Raw genomic sequence first — 17,761 nt, 5'->3', positions numbered from 1 at the left:
CTGGCAGATTGTCTACTTGTTAGCGATTTTGCCGAGGATGTTGTTGTTGAACCGTGCATGCTATGTTGTTTTTCTTGCCATGTCTAGCTTATATAATGTGTATTCTTGATGGATGTATGCTTAGTTTGTAATGCCTTGCTCTGTAGTGAGTGCATCGAGCTCGTAAACATGCCTACTCGTTAACATATTTGCATGCTCCAGTTTTTCTCTAAGTCTGAGATCTGTTTATGTTTTTTCCATGTTCACATGCTTGTAATTGTCTTTTCTGATCCCTTTTAGCTCAAGGTCACTAAGGGAATTTTGTTAAGCTCTTTGAGTAGCTCCATGCCATGCCTTGCTTTGCCATGTTAAGTTCCTGTAGCATATAGTTTTCATGCTCCAAAGTGTGCTACCTGATCTGAAATTCCAGGCTTGTGTTAATTTCACTAAGTCTGAAATCTGTTTACCGTTTGCATTTTTTCCATGCTTGTTTGAATCTGTTAATGGATGAATTGGCCATAGCTCAGTGTTCATCTTTTGTTAAGCATTATGAGTGGATCCCTGCCATGTATTTTGTTGCCATGTTTGAGTGTTGTAGCATAATTTTCTTGATGCATTTAGATGGCTACTTGCTGTTTATCGCAGACCGGTGCCATATTTGTTTTGCTTGCCATTTTCAAACCGTGCATCCGATTCCGGTGATCTTTATATCGATTTCAACCGAAATCACCTCACCTTTCCAGTGGCACTCTTGGATTTCCAAGTTGAGGCCAGGTTCAATCATTCCTTGTCAAATCATGCATATGCATCGCATACCGCATCCCGCATATCATACCATGTTCATGTGTTGGTTGTTTACTATGTTGTGTGCTTCTTTCTGGTGTTTGCTTCTTCGGGTTGGATTCGGTAACGTCGTGTTGTGAGGATTCGTTCGACTACATCCGTTTGTCTTCTTCATGGACTCGTTCTTCTTCCTTGCGGGATTTCAGGCAAGATGATCATACCCTCGAAATCACTTCTATCTTTGCTTGCTAGTTGCTCGCTCTTTTGCTATGCCTATGTGGCGATACCTACCACTTGCTTATCATGCCTCCCACATTGTTAAACCAAGCCTCTAACCCACCTTGTCCTAGCAAACCATTGTTTAGCTATGTTACCGCTTTGCTCAGCCCCTCTTATAGCGTTGTTAGTTGCAGGTGAAGATCGAAGTTTGTTCCTTGTTGGAACATGGAGATGTTGTTCCTTGTTGGAACATGTTTACTTGTTGGGATATCACAATATCTCTTATTTAATTAATGCATCTATATACTTGGTAAAGGGTGGAAGGCTCGGCCTTAATCCTGGTGTTTTGTTCCACTCTTGCCGCCCTAGTTTCCGTCATATCGGTGTTATGTTCCCGGATTTTGCGTTCCTTACGCGGTTGGGCTATAATGGGAACCCCTTGACAGTTCGCCTTGAATAAAACTCCTCCAGCAATGCCCAACCTTGGTTTTACCATTTGCCACCTAGCCTTTTCTTTCCCTTGGGTTCTGCAGACTCAAGGGTCATCATTATTTTAACCCCCCCGGGCCAGTGCTCCTCTGAGTGTTGGTCCAACCTGCCAGCTGCCGGTGGCCACCAGGGGCAACTCTGGGCTGGCCTACCGGAAGTTTGGACAATATGAGTGTGCCCTGAGAACGAGATATGTGCAGCTCATATCGGGATTTGTTGGCACATTCGGGCGGTGTTGCTGGACTTGTTTTGTCTTTGTCGAAGTGTCTTGTAGAACCGGGATACCGAGTCTGATCGGAATGTCTCGGGAGAAGGTTTATCCTTCGTTGACCGTGAGAGATTGTAATGGGCTAAGTTGGGACACCCCTGCAGGGATTTGGACTTTCGAAAGCCGTGCCCGCGATTATGGGCAGATGGGAACTTGTTAATGTCCGATTGTAGATAACTTGAACCTTAACTTAATTAAAATGAATCAACTGCGTGTGTTACCATGATGGTTTCTTCTTGGCGGAGTCCGAGAAGTGAACACGGTGTTGGAGTAATGTTTACCGTAGGTTGTTCTCTAGTTCTTCGTTCATGCTTTGCCTCCTCTTCTCGCTCTCTTTTGCGAACAGGTTAGCCACCACATATGCTAGTCGCTTGTTGCAGCTCCACATATTACCTTACCTTTCCTATAAGCTTAAATAGTCTTGATCGCGAGGGTGTGAGATTGCTGAGTCCCCATGACTCACAGATACCTCCAAAACCAGCTTGCAGGTGCCGATGAGTCCGTGCTGATGACGCAACCAAGCTCAGGAGGAGCTCGATGAAGATCTTGTCCTTTGTGTTGTTTCGTTCTAGTTGATCAGTAGTGGAGCCCAGTTGGGGTCGATCGGGGACCGTGTCGCATTTGGGGTTCTTCTTTTATTTTGGTACCGTAGTCGGACCATGATTGTATTGGTTGATGTAATGCTATTTATGTACTTTGTGTGACGTGGCGAGTGTAAGCCAACTATGTACCTTTCCCCTTATTATCTATTTACATGGGTTGTTGTGAAGATTACCTTACTTGCGACATTGCTTTCAATGTGGTTATGCCTTTAAGTCGTGCTTCGACACGTAGGAGATATAGCCACATTGGGGGCGTTACAGAGTCCCTGATGTGATCACGGACATGACGAGGAGTCTCAAAATGGTTGAGACATGAAGATTGATATATTGGAAGCCTATGTTTGGATATCGGAAGTGTTCCGGGTGAAATCGGGATTTTACCGGAGTACCGGGAGGTTACCGGAACCCCCCGAGAGGTTTATGGGCCTTAGTGGGCCTTTACGGAGAAAAGGAGAGGCGGCCAGAGCTGGGCCGCGCGCCCCTCCCCCTAGTCCAAATAGGACAAGGAGAGGGGGGCGCCCCCCCTTCCTTCCTCTTTCCCTTCTCTTTCCCCCTCCCAAGTCCTAATCCAACTAGGAAAGGGGGGAGTCCTACTCCCGGTGGGAGTAGGACTCCTCCTGGCGCGCCCTCTCTCTTGGCCGGCCGCACCCCCCCTTTCTCCTTTATATACGGGGGCAGGGGGCACCCTAGAGACACAACAATTGATCAGTTGATCTTTTAGCCGTGTGCGGTGCCTCCCTCCACCATAGTCCACCTCGATAATACTGTAGCGGTGCTTAGGCGAAGCCCTGCGTCGGTAGAACATCATCATCATCACCACGCCGTCGTGCTGACGAAACTCTCCCTCAACACTCGGCTGGATCGGAGTTCGAGGGACGTCATCGGACTGAACGTGTGCTGAACTCGGAGGTGCCGTGCGTTCGGTACTTGATCGGTCGGACCGTGAAGACGTACAACTACATCAACCGCGTTATGCTAATGCTTCCGCTTTCGGTCTACGAGGGTATGTGGAGACCACTCTCCCCTCTCGTTGCTATGCATCACCATGATCTTGCGTGTGCGTATGATTTTTTTGAAATTACTACGTTCCCCAACACTATATGTTGTATCAAATGTCAAAATATCCCCGAAGAAGGTGTACTGCACCCTGCTGTTGCCACTAGCCCACATTAGAGTGCTTATCCGACCTTCTTTGTCAGCTTGAACTCGGTAAGTGAACCGGGGGTCATTCGAACAAAGTTCTTGCAACACTTCCATAGTTTTCGTCACATCATTCTCTGCCAAAGCCAAGTGCAGCAGCTCCAACTCTTAACTCTATAAAACAAAGTGACAGTAGGTAGCTGTTGTGAGTCACATTATATTTGAAACCCTATTGAATCAACACTTATTAGATTACGAGGTTAATCTCTTCGAATAACATTTTGCTTCATCTTTTTTACTGTTTTCTTATTTATGAAATGCTCATACAAATACCACAACACAACTACCGTGAACACTTGCATAAACTTAATTTTCTTACTGATTATAAGTTATTCTGCAGGGGAACCATATGAATTAAGTATCTATATTTTTTCATCGACATGGAAAGTTTGGAACAGGAACAAACAAGCAGCAAGCATACAACACCCCAACACCCCAAGTCTACCATGCCTGAACTTTAAGCAGCAAGTAGTACTTCCATTTCGTTGTAATTTCTCACCACACACCCCCACCCGTCGCCAAATAAGATAATTCGTTAACTATCTGAGGTAATCATAACTAAAGTTAACTCAGACCATCTATATGCACCTTTTAGTCCAGCCAGGAGTTTTCGGGTCTACTTGCTCTATGGAGTTCTCTGACGCCTCAGGCTTTTCTCCACTTCCTAGCGCTTGAGTAGTTTGAGCAGCACACACCTGGGTGTCTGCACTCGATGCCATCGTTGTAGGAAGCTCAATAACCGGACGTGTCGTCACGGGGTACCAAAGAGGACTCATTGGGCTGTTGTTCTCATTTACCTCCTCCAGCAGAGTTCTGTTGCAATCACAAATTGTGGGGAGAGTTGTTAGATCCACTGGAAAACATCAATCTACAAGTCAGCGTTGAAGCAGAGAGGTAACATGCCCGTACTTGCTTATGGGTTGCATCAAGAACTCCATTGCCGGCCGGATTTGTTCGTCACTCTGTCGCAAGATCTAACTGCAGCGCTTCGCCACCCTAAAGACTCCAAGATCCAGGGACGAGAGGTGAAGATAGCTGCCCTATCCATACCACCTTCCGCATTTACTCCGGTGCCTCACGTCGTCACCGGAAAGCAAGAATTCCGATCCACGGATCAGGACGCTGGCGTGATACCGAGCCACGACTCTACCTTTCATCGTCGCCGGGGTGCAAACGCACGTCCACCTAATGGCCCACCCGTCAGGCATATTTTATAATTCGTCAGTCCGGGGTGGTCCAACGCCCGTGAATCGGGCAGCTAAAACGAAGGGATTAGATAGCGAGTGCCTGTGTGCTCGCGATCACATACTCCGCGTCCCTGTGTAAGAGCATCTCTAGCAGACCCCGTATAATGCTCAACCTGTAAAATAATCGTCAAAATACGGGTCCGTGTGAAAAAGTCATCCGATCAAACATTGTAAACGCGTTGGACCCGTAAATTTTTTTAAGGGGCGCGGAAAACATCCTGTCTAAACTGTGAAGATAAGGATTTCATAGCCAAACCGAAAGGGCCCTGTATACTCGAGAGACCGTTGGCGGGAGTCTAACTGCCATCGGAACCTTCACGGCTCGCTCCCGTCCGCTCGTCCCTGACACCGACGGCCTACTCTGGCAGTCGCGCTCGCCTGCCGACCGGCCGTCCTGACCGCCGCGCTCGTCCTTTGCTCCGCGGCTCTCGAACGGAGCTAGCTAGCTAGCTCAATGCGCCGGCCGTTCGATCCGGCCGCCGCCCATGCCGCCCCGGCCGCCCTGGCCTCCGCCACGCGCCGCGGCCACCCTGTGTCTTCCTCGTCTGCCCGTTCGTCGATGGCCGTCGTGCCCTACGATATGTGTCAATTTTAGATTGACGCGAGAAAGAGGACGACCAGAAAAAAGAATCGGCATATTCAAAGAATATGCTTTTTTACGGATTGATTATACGGGTTCTGTTCTATCACAGCTAAAATCCATTCTTAAAACACATTTTTCTCGACCCGTATAACTATTTTTCTCGACCCATATAACTATTTTAAAGTGCGCCATATCAGGGTGTGCTAGAGAGATGCTCTAGACTAGAAGCAGTCCACGTGCTCGATTCCCCCTCTCCCCACGGACGAGACTTGCCTGCTCCCCCAGCGTGCTCCCATCCATGCTCCCGCATACGTGGCATGATTTAATTGGAACAAAATAAGGTCCGGCCCCATCTCTTAAAATCAGGGGAGATGATTAGATTAGAAAAAAAAAAAGGAAAAAGACAGTTGTAGGATGGAGCGGAGTACGGATAGGAGCATGCGCGAGCCGGATCCCTCCCCCACTACGCCACGACCATCTCCCTCCACTAGGCCACGACCATCTCCCCTACCGTCAGCCTGACCGCCTCCATCCGCCGGCATCACCCGCCTTCGCCAGGGAGCCCTTCTTACATCTGCAGCCTTCTTGTCTAACCGGGGATCTGTTGGTTTCTTGGTAATCCTTCCTTGTTCTTGGCCCAACTAATTCCCCTTTATTGCATCCCGTTCCATTTCTTGACTCCACTCCGTGACTTCAAATTGATGTGAGCAGGCCTACCGGGGACGTTGCGGTTCAGGGACGCTGGATTTTTTGGCGCCGTCCCAGCGTGGTGATGAATACGAGGCCTGTAGTGCTGGTCTGCCTCCTCATCGTGCTCATCATCACGTCGCAGTTCGAGTGGAAGCAGCAGATCGAGGACGCAGCTGACGCGGACCCTGTCACCGCGCGCCGGCGGCAGCAAGTCCTAGCGAAGGAGGACGCCGTCAAGGAGAAGGTGAGCCCGCCAGAAAGATTCTTGCTTGATTAGCTGTAGCTCCCTTTTGTTGTTCTATAGGCCCACCCAAGATTAGCAGCAAGTTAGGTGTATTCTTTGGCTCGAAGCTACAGAAGAGATCAGTTGGCTTATATGGCAGGATCTGAATTAAATTCAGATGCGAAATCAAAGTTGTGGTTAGAGATTAATCAATGTGCGCAGGCTCTGAGTCAATTTCAGTATTTATTGGGCGGAATATTTGATGAGTTCATCAGTATAGTCGTCATTTAAGACTTATGAGCAATACATATTGTTTTAATAAGCTAAATAACGCAGGCACCTCTTAGTAAGATTCTAAACTGACAAGTGCTGCTGAAACATACTCCTCCGGTCCTTTTTACTCCGTATATTAGATTTGTGTCAAGTCAAACTTAGCAAAGTTTGACCAAATTTATATTAAAAAGTATCAACATCTACGACACTAAATATATATATACTATGAAACTACATTTCATAATGAATCTAACAATATGGATTTGGCATTGTGAATGTTGATACTTTTTTCTATAAGTTTGGTCAAAATAGAGATAGTTTGACTCCAGACAAAACTTATATGCAGACTAAAAAGGACCAGAGGGAGTATGTAAGAAACCCTCAACAAGCTGTGGCCTTGACACATACATTTGCAAGATTGCATACAATTACATCTGAAACATACATAAGAAACCATCCACACGCCGTTGCCTTGAGACATACAGTGCCGCTGTTTGCAACTTTGCATACCTGTCCCTGTAAGGGTTTGCAGGCATAGTTTCTACTCCGTTATGGTTGACACTGTAGGAATTTTGGATAATCTCACAAGTCTCTGCATGTTTGGTGGCAGTAACGAGATAAGTACTGAATATATATCCTGTTTTCATGGGAAACAATTGGTTAAGTAGGTGTGCCTAGGTATATTTAGGGCTATTAGCGAGTTAAAAGGACATTCATCATGATAGGACATGTGAACAATCAGGGAATCATTCATAAAAAGAGAAGCTATGTTGTGTGAAAAGCATCACAAGACCTGCATTTCTGATTTTGGCATCTGTCTCCTCAGAATTTTGATGTTTCACGGAAATGGTTGTACCACAGAAGCGCTTCAATTCTTGTCCGTGCATCAATGAAATTGTCATAGGCTAATAGTCGAGTTGTGCATCATTGAGTTCAGATTAGGTCCATCGATTAATTCTGAGCTTGTTTCTTAAAACCTGGCCAGGGTGCTATTTGCAGTCACCCTCGAAATTAGGCAGTCCAATTCCTAACTGTTGATAAATGGGATGCAAATTTTCCGCACATTGTTGTATGTGCACTTATTTTGGTTCATTGATGAGTAAGATGTTATGTGATATGATTTTAGAGTGGGGAGAGGGGCTCTTGCACTTGAAGGCAAGTAACAAGAACAAGAACAAGAACAACAACAACAACAACAACAACAACAAAGTCTTTAGTCCCAAACAAGTCGGGGTAGCTAGAGCTGAAACCCATAAGATCTGGCAACCAACTCATGGTTCTGGCACATGGATAGCTAGCTTCCTCTTCTGGGTTTCATCTCCATAAGAGTGGCTGAGTTTTGACGTTGGCTCGCCAAGCCTATCACAGCCCTCCTCCTTTATCCGGGCTTGGGATCGGCTATGTTGAGACAACATAGGCGGAGTTACTTGAGCAAGTACTATTTTATTTTTTGCTTAGTCCAATGTGTGGATGCCGGTCTGGTGTAAGCTGGTTAGTTCATCCATGAGTTAGCTCAATACTCAAACTCCCAATCCTAATTCTAAGGTAGTGATCCTAACCATGGTTTTTGAGTCGCTGATTAGTCGCTGCATAGTCGCCGACTAATCGCCAAGTCGTTTTCCAAAAATCAGGGCGACTCGCGACTATACAGCGACTTATGGCGACTATACAACGACTTTCGTCGACTATACGCTGAGCCGCAGGGCTCGCGGCGACTCACCAAGTCGCGACTCAAAAACCTTGATCCTAACTATCGTAAAGAGATATTGTTGCTGCCTCTGTTGGTGCTGCTTGAGCTGACTAACAGCTACGTTGCATCGATACTTGGTTACGTATCGGATATGTGATACGGGGATACGCCCGTTCAGGGGAGTATCCTACTGGATACACGCGCTTTCTGAAGTATCCGCGCAACGTAGACTAACAAGACTCATTACATGATTCTTTTACAATGCACATATGATCATCCTTGTACAGAGTGTTTTTTTTGTTAGTGCACATTTTCTACTATAAGCTGCATTCATGATTGCTTTTGTGGAACCCGTAAATGCACGAGTGTTCTGGTCAAAATATGTATAGATGCCGCTCTATCTAGATTTGTTTATCTATGGATGTTGCTCTAAATCCATCATTCACTGTCGAACATAGGATTGAAATGCTCATAATTGTTGTTAGATTTTAAGTTTGATGACTCCATAAATTAAATTGGTTTTTAGTAAACTGCAACTACATAAGTACTTAGTTTCAGGCTTTCTTTCTTGGCAACCAACTGGTAAAAGACCTTACAAGTGTGTGTTCAGCAAGATAGCAAAGATGGTAAGCCGCAAGAACAATCAAGATATTTTTAATGTAAAAAATGCTCTATTCTGTTGAAATCAACAGAAGATCCCACATTTCTAAGAGCTCTGCCAGTGCGACCTGAAACTTTGGCTGTGGCAGCAAAACTGCGGCCCTGCCGAAGGGAACCTGTTACAGGCCAGTAATCAATTTAGGGATCCTTTTGCACATAATTAGTTCAAAGTTGTCTTTTGAGAAAATTCAAATCTGAACATGTTTTTGGGAACAAGGCCAGGCTACTATTCGTTGTTGCTTGTTTAACTAGCCTGTTTCAACTTGTTCCAAACTGGATAAAGGCATGCATATTTTCTGCACATGGTAATATCTGCACCTATTCTTTATCGCTTTGTAAGCATGACTCTGAAATATAGACATAATCACACATGTATAGCATGTTGGCTCATCTGCACTTCCCAAAAGGTATATACATGAAGATCTTTATATATGCTGGACAAAGCAAAATCTGCGAGTGAACATATTGGAGCAACTCGAGAGTCGCTACATCGGCCTGACCTCCAGAATAATCGTTCGAATGTTGATTTTGGTCAAAAAAGCCGGTCTAGCAGAATCGCCATCCTGCGCTTCATTGCCTTAATTTTTGGAGGCTGCTCCAAATCAATCCCGTGAGCCTCCATATTTGGAGGTTTGCGCGTGGTATAGCGCTCCCTCCATCCACCCGATTTCAGAATCGCCATGGACATTTCAGGACACATGCCCCCTTCCTCTGCTGTCGTTTGGTGCCGCTTCCTCCCCCCTTGCCGCCACGATTTGGCCCTGCTCGCCTTCGGTGAGCCGTTCCCCGACCTCGCATGCTTCGCCGCAGCCCCGCGCCCGCTTCCCGCCGTCCGGCTATGCCTGCGACCTCAAGGTGTTCGATGACTTTCCCGAAGGTAAATTTCCGCAAATTTGTTCATGTAGACTAATCTAGCACCTCATTGATTCGTGTAGATAACATAGGATTCACAGTTTGTGTAGATGGAGCCGATGATAGAGGAGTTCTTTAATGATTCGTTGTCAGTCTTCGAGCTCCAAGTCCGCGAGTAAGGTCATGGACACCGTAGGTGATGAGATTGTGTTAATGGCTGCTCAATGGATAGCGGCAATCGGAACAAAGAGAAAGTGTGTGGAATTGTAGATGAGTCATTTGACATTTCATCCTAATAGAGTCGTCGATCATAATTTGTGCATGTCTAACAACTTTGTGCCTGGTTGTACCTATCCTGCCTACATGATCTATCGACGCTTCCACACATCGCAACGGCTATTTCGTCGAATTGCCGATGACATAGAAGCCAATGAACCGTTCTTCAAGCAACGGAGAAATACTGTGGGTCTGTTAGGTTTTTCTACTGCTAGAAGGTGACCGCGACACTCTGGATGATTGCATATGGCACTCCTGTAGATATGTTAGATGAGTATCTTGGAATGGACGAAGATACAGTCATAAAGTGCACAAAAGCGTTCGCTGATACCGTGGTTAGGGTTTATGGAGATGAGTATCTGCGAACACCCAACGACAAGGACATGGTGACGCTTTTAGCGATGAATGAAGCAAGAGGCTGGTCTGGGATGCTTGGGAGTGTTGACTGTATGCATTGGAGGTGGAAGAATTGCCTGCAGCTTGGCAAGGCCAATTCACCTGGCATTGCCATGATCCGACAATTCTTTTGGAAGCGGTTGCCTTCGAGGATTTGTGGATTTGGCATTGCTACTTTGGGTTGCCTGGATCTCACAATGACATCAACGCCTTGCAAATATCTCATTTGTTGCCAAAAAAGGCTTTCGCCCTGCTTTATATACAAAGCAACGGTCAACCACGACCCGGTACAAACGCACGCCACCACAACACACGCACACACCCAAGGCAGGATACATAGGCGCTGAGCGCAGCAACACCACCCCTAGCACTACAAGAGCAACCGAGGTCCTCAACCGTGAACACGCCACTGCAAAGAGATGAAGCCGCATACGACGAACCGTGTGCTCCAAGGCGGCGCCTTCAGGAAGGTTACGACACCAGAGCGCCGCCACCGCCCAACCCGAGGATCAGAGTTTCCCCTGGAGCAACACGACGGGCAATGAGAGCCACGACGACGCCTTCAAGAAGGGAGCGAGCTTCGCCGCCGCCGGTCCTTCCGAACATAGATCAGGTTTTCACTTGGCCAACACTCGCCGCCACCGAAAACCACACCCTGGCGACCATGCCGCCCACACGGCCATGGCCACCGGGCAGCACCGAGCCACGGGCTCTGCCGTGAGCACCGTGGAACCACCACCAGCGCTGCCGCCCCGGCATCCAAGACCTTGACACCACCTCACCCGAGACCCACAGCTACCCCAACCAAAGATACGAGCGGAAAGGACTCGCCTTTCGCACCCCTAGGCGGCCCCCAACGCCGAAACCCAATAGGCCGGCCAAAACTGGCCTCCATCTACCCATCCCGCGGCACCGGGCGCGAGACAAGCTTGCTGCCGGGTGCGAGGCGGGCGATGGACCACAGCCAGGGGAGGGCCAACCCTTCGACGAAGGTAGCGACCAGACGAGGAGGAGGGGGGGTGAAGGTTGAAACGGACCACCTACAAACGAGCTAACGCCGAAAAAAGCAGCCGCCGTAGCCGGCCCGCCGAGCTGCCGTGATGCCGGCACGGCGAATGGAAGCCTCCACACCGAGAGAGCCGAGCCACCTCGCCGCCACCGCCCTCAATCGGAGCAGCAGCCATGCCGGGCCGATGCCCCAACCCGCGCCGCCCACCGGAAAAACTGCGCCAGATCCGGCCGACACACTCCGCCACCACCGCCACCTCCACCGCTGCCGCGGGGCAGAGATTCAGAGTTGTCGCTGGCCACTGCCCAGCAGAAGCCCAGCCGGGTCTCCGCCCACCTCCCGCGCCGCAGGCCGACCCCCAGGCCGCAGATCGGGCCAAAGGCCGACCCACGCGCCGTCGCCAGAGGAAATGGCCCCCGCAGCCGCCGCACTTCGCCGGAGCTTCACCGTGCCGCTGTACCGCCCAGCCCCATGGCAGCCAAGCGCTCCCGCCCCAAGCATGCGCGAGAGGGAGCAGGACCCCGCCGCCACCCACGCCGGCCAGGCTTTGCCTGGCGGTGCCTCGGGACGGCGGCGGGGGAGGGGGGCCGGAAGGAGGAGCGAGGAAGCGGGGCGCTAGGGTTCGCCCCCGGTCGCCCACGGGGACGACGCGGGGGGAGCTTTTCCGTTTTCTGCCAGCAGGTCAAGTACTTGCTCGTATCTCATTTGTTTGCTAGGCTAGCAGGTGGTACTACTCCAGCATGCAACTACACGGTGAATGGTAATTATGACCAAGGCTACTATTTAGCTGATGGCATCTAGCGATTCAACATTTGTGAAGACAACTTCTAATTATGAGACCAGGAAACTTAAGCATTTCGCAAAGGCGCAAGAAGCAGCGAGGAAGGACATTGAGAGAGCATTTGGAGTGATGCAAGCTATGTTTGCAATTGTTTGGGGTCCTGCTCGTTCCTGGAACAAGGATGTCTTGGCAAAAATCATAACATGTGTGATCTCACACAAAATGATCATTGTGAAAATGTTGGCATAACCGTTAGGACTCGCAGGTACACAAACTGCATTCAAGCATTTCTTGAGGCATACCGGAAGATTGAAGACCGGACCTCTCATGATCAGCTGCATGAGGATCTCATTGAGCATCAATGGCAATTAGTTGGGAGATAGTGCGATTATATTTCTTTAAGATCCATTTATTTTTACTTGAACAATTTGCTTTATTGGATTATTTGTTGCATTCAGATTATTTATTATTTGAACTATTCGTTGCATTCGGATTCTTGGGGGCAGATTCCGGGGAAGCTGTGGAGGGCGCAGATTCTGGGAGGATCGGCCAAAAGAATTGGCATGAGATAGAAGAAAACATATTTTTCTTATGGAGGCCGCATTATGGCGACACTGTTTGCGCACAGCATACACAACCTCCAAAACATTATGGAGTGCGCTCCACACGCGCTATGGGGGCTGCGGATATGGCGACTCTGCTGGACTTTCTCTTATCCTTTTATGAGAATGCACATCTAATCATCTTTGCGTGGGGTCTTTTTGATATGTAGATGTTCTCAGATCACCTACATCCATGAATTGTCTTGTAAAGTATAAGTGTACGCGGGCTAAAATAGACTGAGAATTTGCCTCCCCCTCCCCAAATGACTAGGAGGCCTGGGTCTGCCCACCTTTGAGACAACCCCAGGGCAAATCATCAAACCCCTAGTAAATTGTGGCAAATAATGTAATACCCCTGTGAGTGCCACCGTGTTTAGATCTGTTCCTGTGGATGGTGCACTACACCTGTCATTCACTCTCAAACCTAGGCTATGTCGTTCATCAATTCTTGTGCTATCCCTACATTTTGATTGACCAGTACAATATTTTTGGTATTTCTGCTAGTTTGGAGAATGGAGATAGGATCTGACTAATGAGTGACTTAATTTAGCAAAATTTCTTATGCAATAATTGACCACAGTAGCTTCTGGTTGTGTTGTTTGGAAATGCACTCTGCTGTTTCATGTCTGGTTTGCCAGGGCAAGAATTTGCTGAAGCTTCATATCCACAGACCCTTTCTTTCCCTCATAAAATACTTTACATGCTATCTGCAGATACTCTTATCTCAAGAGAAAAACATTCAACAGCTTAATGAGCTTATCGAGAGCCTTCAACGGCAGCTGCTGCACTGCCGTGGTAGCAACGATACCATTCATACCACTACAATTGCTGCTACCGAAGTTAGTGAGGTGGATGGGCATGAAATCATTGATGATTGATGGTAGATAATCTCTTCCCACGTGGTTCTTTTATTCTACAATAGCAGCCATAGAATATTATTGTTTAATCAGGCAACACGTGCTTCACGACTTGCTTCTAATGGAGCGAAGGAACAAATTATGCTTTGATTTACCGCATTGTATACTTGTACTAAGGCCTTTCCCCACAAGTATTGTAGAGAGCTGTAATTTGTACTTAAGTTTGTTTTAGGCCACGTCCACTAATTCAATTGGAAAGTTACCCGCTCATTTCTTTGTTGTGATGATAAATGGCTGATGCTTCTGCACTGTCAATTTTTTTAATATTATTCTAGCCATGAGTGCATCTCATTCATGTTATAAAGTATAGCCATTGTAACTCTACTATGACTAGTTGACCCGTTGCGCCACACCAAATGGCACAGAGAAAATAGTTTCATTTTGCAAGGACATATTCAATATTGGTAGTAGAAAGCCCATGTGTTAAACTATGCTATATTGAAAATATGTTTAGCATGTTGTGAAATCCGAGTTTGAAAAAAAAAATCATATTTGTATAACATGCATAGATCAGCTAAGGAAGCATTTTTTTAGTTGAAAATATGGTTATCACGATGAGAAATCCGAGTTTAAAAACATATTTGTTGAAAATATGATTATCACGATGAGAAATCTGAGTTTAAAAAACATATTTGTATAAGATGTATAGGCCAGTTAAGGATGTATTTTTTTAGCTGGGTTTGTACCAAACTCTATTTTCCATGTGCATGAAAAAAGACCTACTCCCTCCGTTCCTAAATATAAGTCTTTTTAGAGATTCAAATGGACTACCACATACGGATGTATATAGACATATTTTAAAGTGTAGCTTCACTCATTTTGTTCCGTATGTAGTCACTTGTTGAAATCTCTAGAAAGACCTACATTTAGGAACGGAGGGAGTATTTGTGTTGTGCATGGAGGCATAGGTATTTGAAAGGCCCGTATGCTACCTAGCCGCCCAGTCCACGAACAATGCTGTGTGAGGCCCATCTGGAGTAGAATATGAAGTGGCAGGGACTGAATCCATCGAGCCTGTTTATCCCCTTTTCCTCCTCGGTTCCTCGGTTGGGCGAGAGAAGTGTTCCCAGAGAGGTGTACTCAACTGGTGAGTTTCTCCTTTCCTTTGATTTCGGATTTCTCTGCATTCATGGATTTAGTTCTCATTTATTTGGATCTTGCATTTCCCCTCTTTCGTGGCGATTTTTACTTAGATCTTGTGCCGTAATTCTCTCCATTTAGGGATGTATACATATGCAAATAAATCCTTGTAGTTATTCCCGTTGCGCCAAATGGTGGTTGAATCCATGTTCACATTGATTTTTTCCCTTATTTTAGTTATTTTAGTTGTGGGCAAGCACATATGGTAACAAATTTAACCCCCTCTTTTTGCGAATAAAAGTTAACCCTCTCTAATAAAGAAACAATGGAGGCTTGTTGTCTACAATGAGATGTATCTGTACATTTTAATTTGGTAGTATAGAATCTCATTGAAGACCATGTTGTGTTGAAAATATGTGTATTTTAAGTAATCTCATGCGCCAAATGACACATAGACCCACTAAGCACCATTTGTGCTTTGAAAAAAAAATCCATTTATCAGTAGCACTTTTGTCTACTACATGCTTCATAAAAGTGTTTTATTTGTTGATAATGTGTATATGATTGCTACCCTTTAATAACCTGATAAAATATGTAAGTACCATCGACCATTGACATGAAAAGGACAAGTAAAATACTTCCGTTACTTTGAAAATGACCTCAGGCTCAACTCACATATGTCATTAGTTGAGCTCATCGAGACTGAATTCCCTGAGTGGCCATTTACATCATCTCCACACTTTTGCTTCTGTTCTTTCAACATGGATTGTTTACATGTGGCACGCATTGTTGGCGCTTTTCAAATAAGCTAGCACGTGAAAAGTAGCAGCACCAGTACAGTAGAAAAAGCCATCTAGTTACTGAACTGGCCGTGCATGTACAAAGTACATAAGCACTGAATGTTCAACGCCATAGACACTCCAAACATTTTCTCTTCTTCTGCCTCTAATGTGCCCTGATTGATATCAAGATAGATACTGCACCCAAGAACTATTGCCACAACCTCATCCATCCATGAGACCTACTAAACACAATGTGTGGTTTGAAAAAAAAGAATCCATTTATCAGTAGATCTAGTTTTGGGCAAGCACGTATGGTAACTATTCTAACCCCTCCGTATAAGAAAATTGAACGGAGGCTTGTATCAGGGCAACCAAAGTTCAAAAAAAGGTGTTGTATGTGCTGAATTTCTGATGATTTAGGTCTTGGAAGACCTGAATAGGCAAGCATAGTATTGCAAGAAAATATGAAACATTGCTAATAACGTGCCTCATTTACCAATAAGGGCTTTATTTTATACCAAAGTTTTGGGCAGCTACAGTTTACAATTCGAAAATGGAAATGTAAATACATATTGTTAATGTGGATGCAACAAAAGAGTTTTTTCTTAGAACAAAAGACTTGGACATGGAGAAACCAGTCTATTCGAATCCAGAACAGTGCATTGTACAGAAGGTATAACGATCTGCAGGATTTGCAAAACCTGATCATCCAGACCACTTCATCTTAGTTGAAACACTATCAATCAAGCTTCATAAGATCTTTTCAACAACTCATGAAAAAAAGAGAAGACAATGAAACATGTGTTCTGTATACACATGTCTAAAAGAGTTCCCTAAAAGACCTTGTTTCATATAACTCTGGCGATGGCCAAATCGAGGAGCCTTTGGTCGATGAGGACCAGAATAAGCTGACACTCCCATGGTTGCATACATCAACCATGCCCTCCCCGAGTCGGATCTACTCATTAATGCCATTTATAATCACATCTACATACAGGAAAACACGAGTATAATCGGAAAATGAAGAGACTGGCAAAGGGTCACAGAAACAGAGAAGAGGCATGCCTAAAGCATATTCATGATAATGTAAAAATAAACCAGTTAGTAAGCTTGACAAAACAAATGGCACTCTGTAACACCATTACATAGGGCAAAGGGACATTAGTTTGCCAGCATTGTTCAATGATGCAGGGATAAGGGGAACATGGCAATAATATACGTACATTCATTGCCAAAGGTAGACGACCCAAATAAGTGGAACATCTGAACATGACAAAGATGAGTCGATCAGCAAACGAACTAAGACAACAACACACATAGAAAGATAAACATATTTGTAGCTAGAAACAATGGCATGCAAGGGAAAAGAAGAGCAGACCTTGAACAACAGCAAAGAAATGTAGGAACACAACAAATCGTCCAACCTGCCAAACAAACGTAGGCAGAACTGTTAGACTTAGAACACGGGCATAACAGTGCACACATACGTTGGATCCTTTCATCAATCCATTACAATGTGCGGAAAACACATAGAAGGATGCAATTGTCAGGCCCTGTTGTGGTCCAACGGAAAGTCCACGCAAAAGATCTTTAGTTAGAGGACAACAGAGTAGCTACATTTCTAATCCAGTTTGCACAAAAACATGGCTCTTTTTTTTTCTGGAAAAAACGCAAAGACTTTGCGTTTCATTTCATTGAACAGAAGGAGAGTTTAGTAGTACAGTTCTCCGAGCAGGAGAATAACAGGTATATGATGCAAGGAATTAGTGGACGTCCATGTCCTTGGGAGGATCAGTCCCAGGCCGGTGGCGCCTGCCCTGACCCAGAGCGCTGCCTCATCTTTGATTCTTGCCATGAGCTGGGTGGCGGAGGGTTGCGCGCCGTCAAACACGCAGGCGTTCCATTCCTTCCAGATCATCCAGGTCGTCAAGTGAATCACGAACGCCAGCCCTTTTTGCGTTGGTTGAGGCGTGGCTTGCTTGGCTTGTCGCCACCAGTCCTTGAAGCAGTCGTCATGAACCGGGTCGGGTGGCCGAAAGGTCAGGTGAAGCCAAGTGAACGCATCGTGCCAGATTTGTCGCGAGAAGGGGCATGCGACAAGCAGGTGCTTCATCGTTTCCGGCTCCTGGTCGCACAGGACGCAGCGGGGGTGATGCTGAA

At 46.1% G+C, this 17,761-nt stretch overlaps 1 protein-coding gene across 1 annotated transcript; it reads left to right on the top strand.

Annotated features, from left to right (window-relative positions):
- Positions 1-5,772: 5,772 nt before the first annotated feature.
- Positions 5,773-13,963, top strand: LOC125537102. The gene is made up of 3 exons (XM_048700405.1): positions 5,773-5,985; positions 6,082-6,304; positions 13,536-13,963. Exons 2-3 carry the CDS (start codon positions 6,143-6,145, stop codon positions 13,698-13,700), a joined length of 327 nt encoding a protein of 108 aa, XP_048556362.1. The 5' UTR covers positions 5,773-5,985; positions 6,082-6,142; the 3' UTR covers positions 13,701-13,963.
- Positions 13,964-17,761: the final 3,798 nt, after the last annotated feature.

This window comes from Triticum urartu, chromosome 2, assembly GCF_003073215.2.
Source record: "Triticum urartu cultivar G1812 chromosome 2, Tu2.1, whole genome shotgun sequence".
NCBI lineage: Eukaryota > Viridiplantae > Streptophyta > Magnoliopsida > Poales > Poaceae > Triticum > Triticum urartu.
The sequence above is the reverse complement of the archived record's forward strand: the minus strand, read 5'-3'. Positions and strand labels throughout refer to the sequence as shown.

Coding starts and splice junctions, on each gene's coding strand:
- LOC125537102 (XM_048700405.1), top strand. CDS start 6,143: ATGAATACGAGGCCTGTAGTGCTGGTCTGCCTCCTCATCGTGCTCATC. Junction 6,305..13,535: donor AGGACGCCGTCAAGGAGAAG/GTGAGCCCGCCA, acceptor TGCTATCTGCAG/ATACTCTTATCTCAAGAGAA.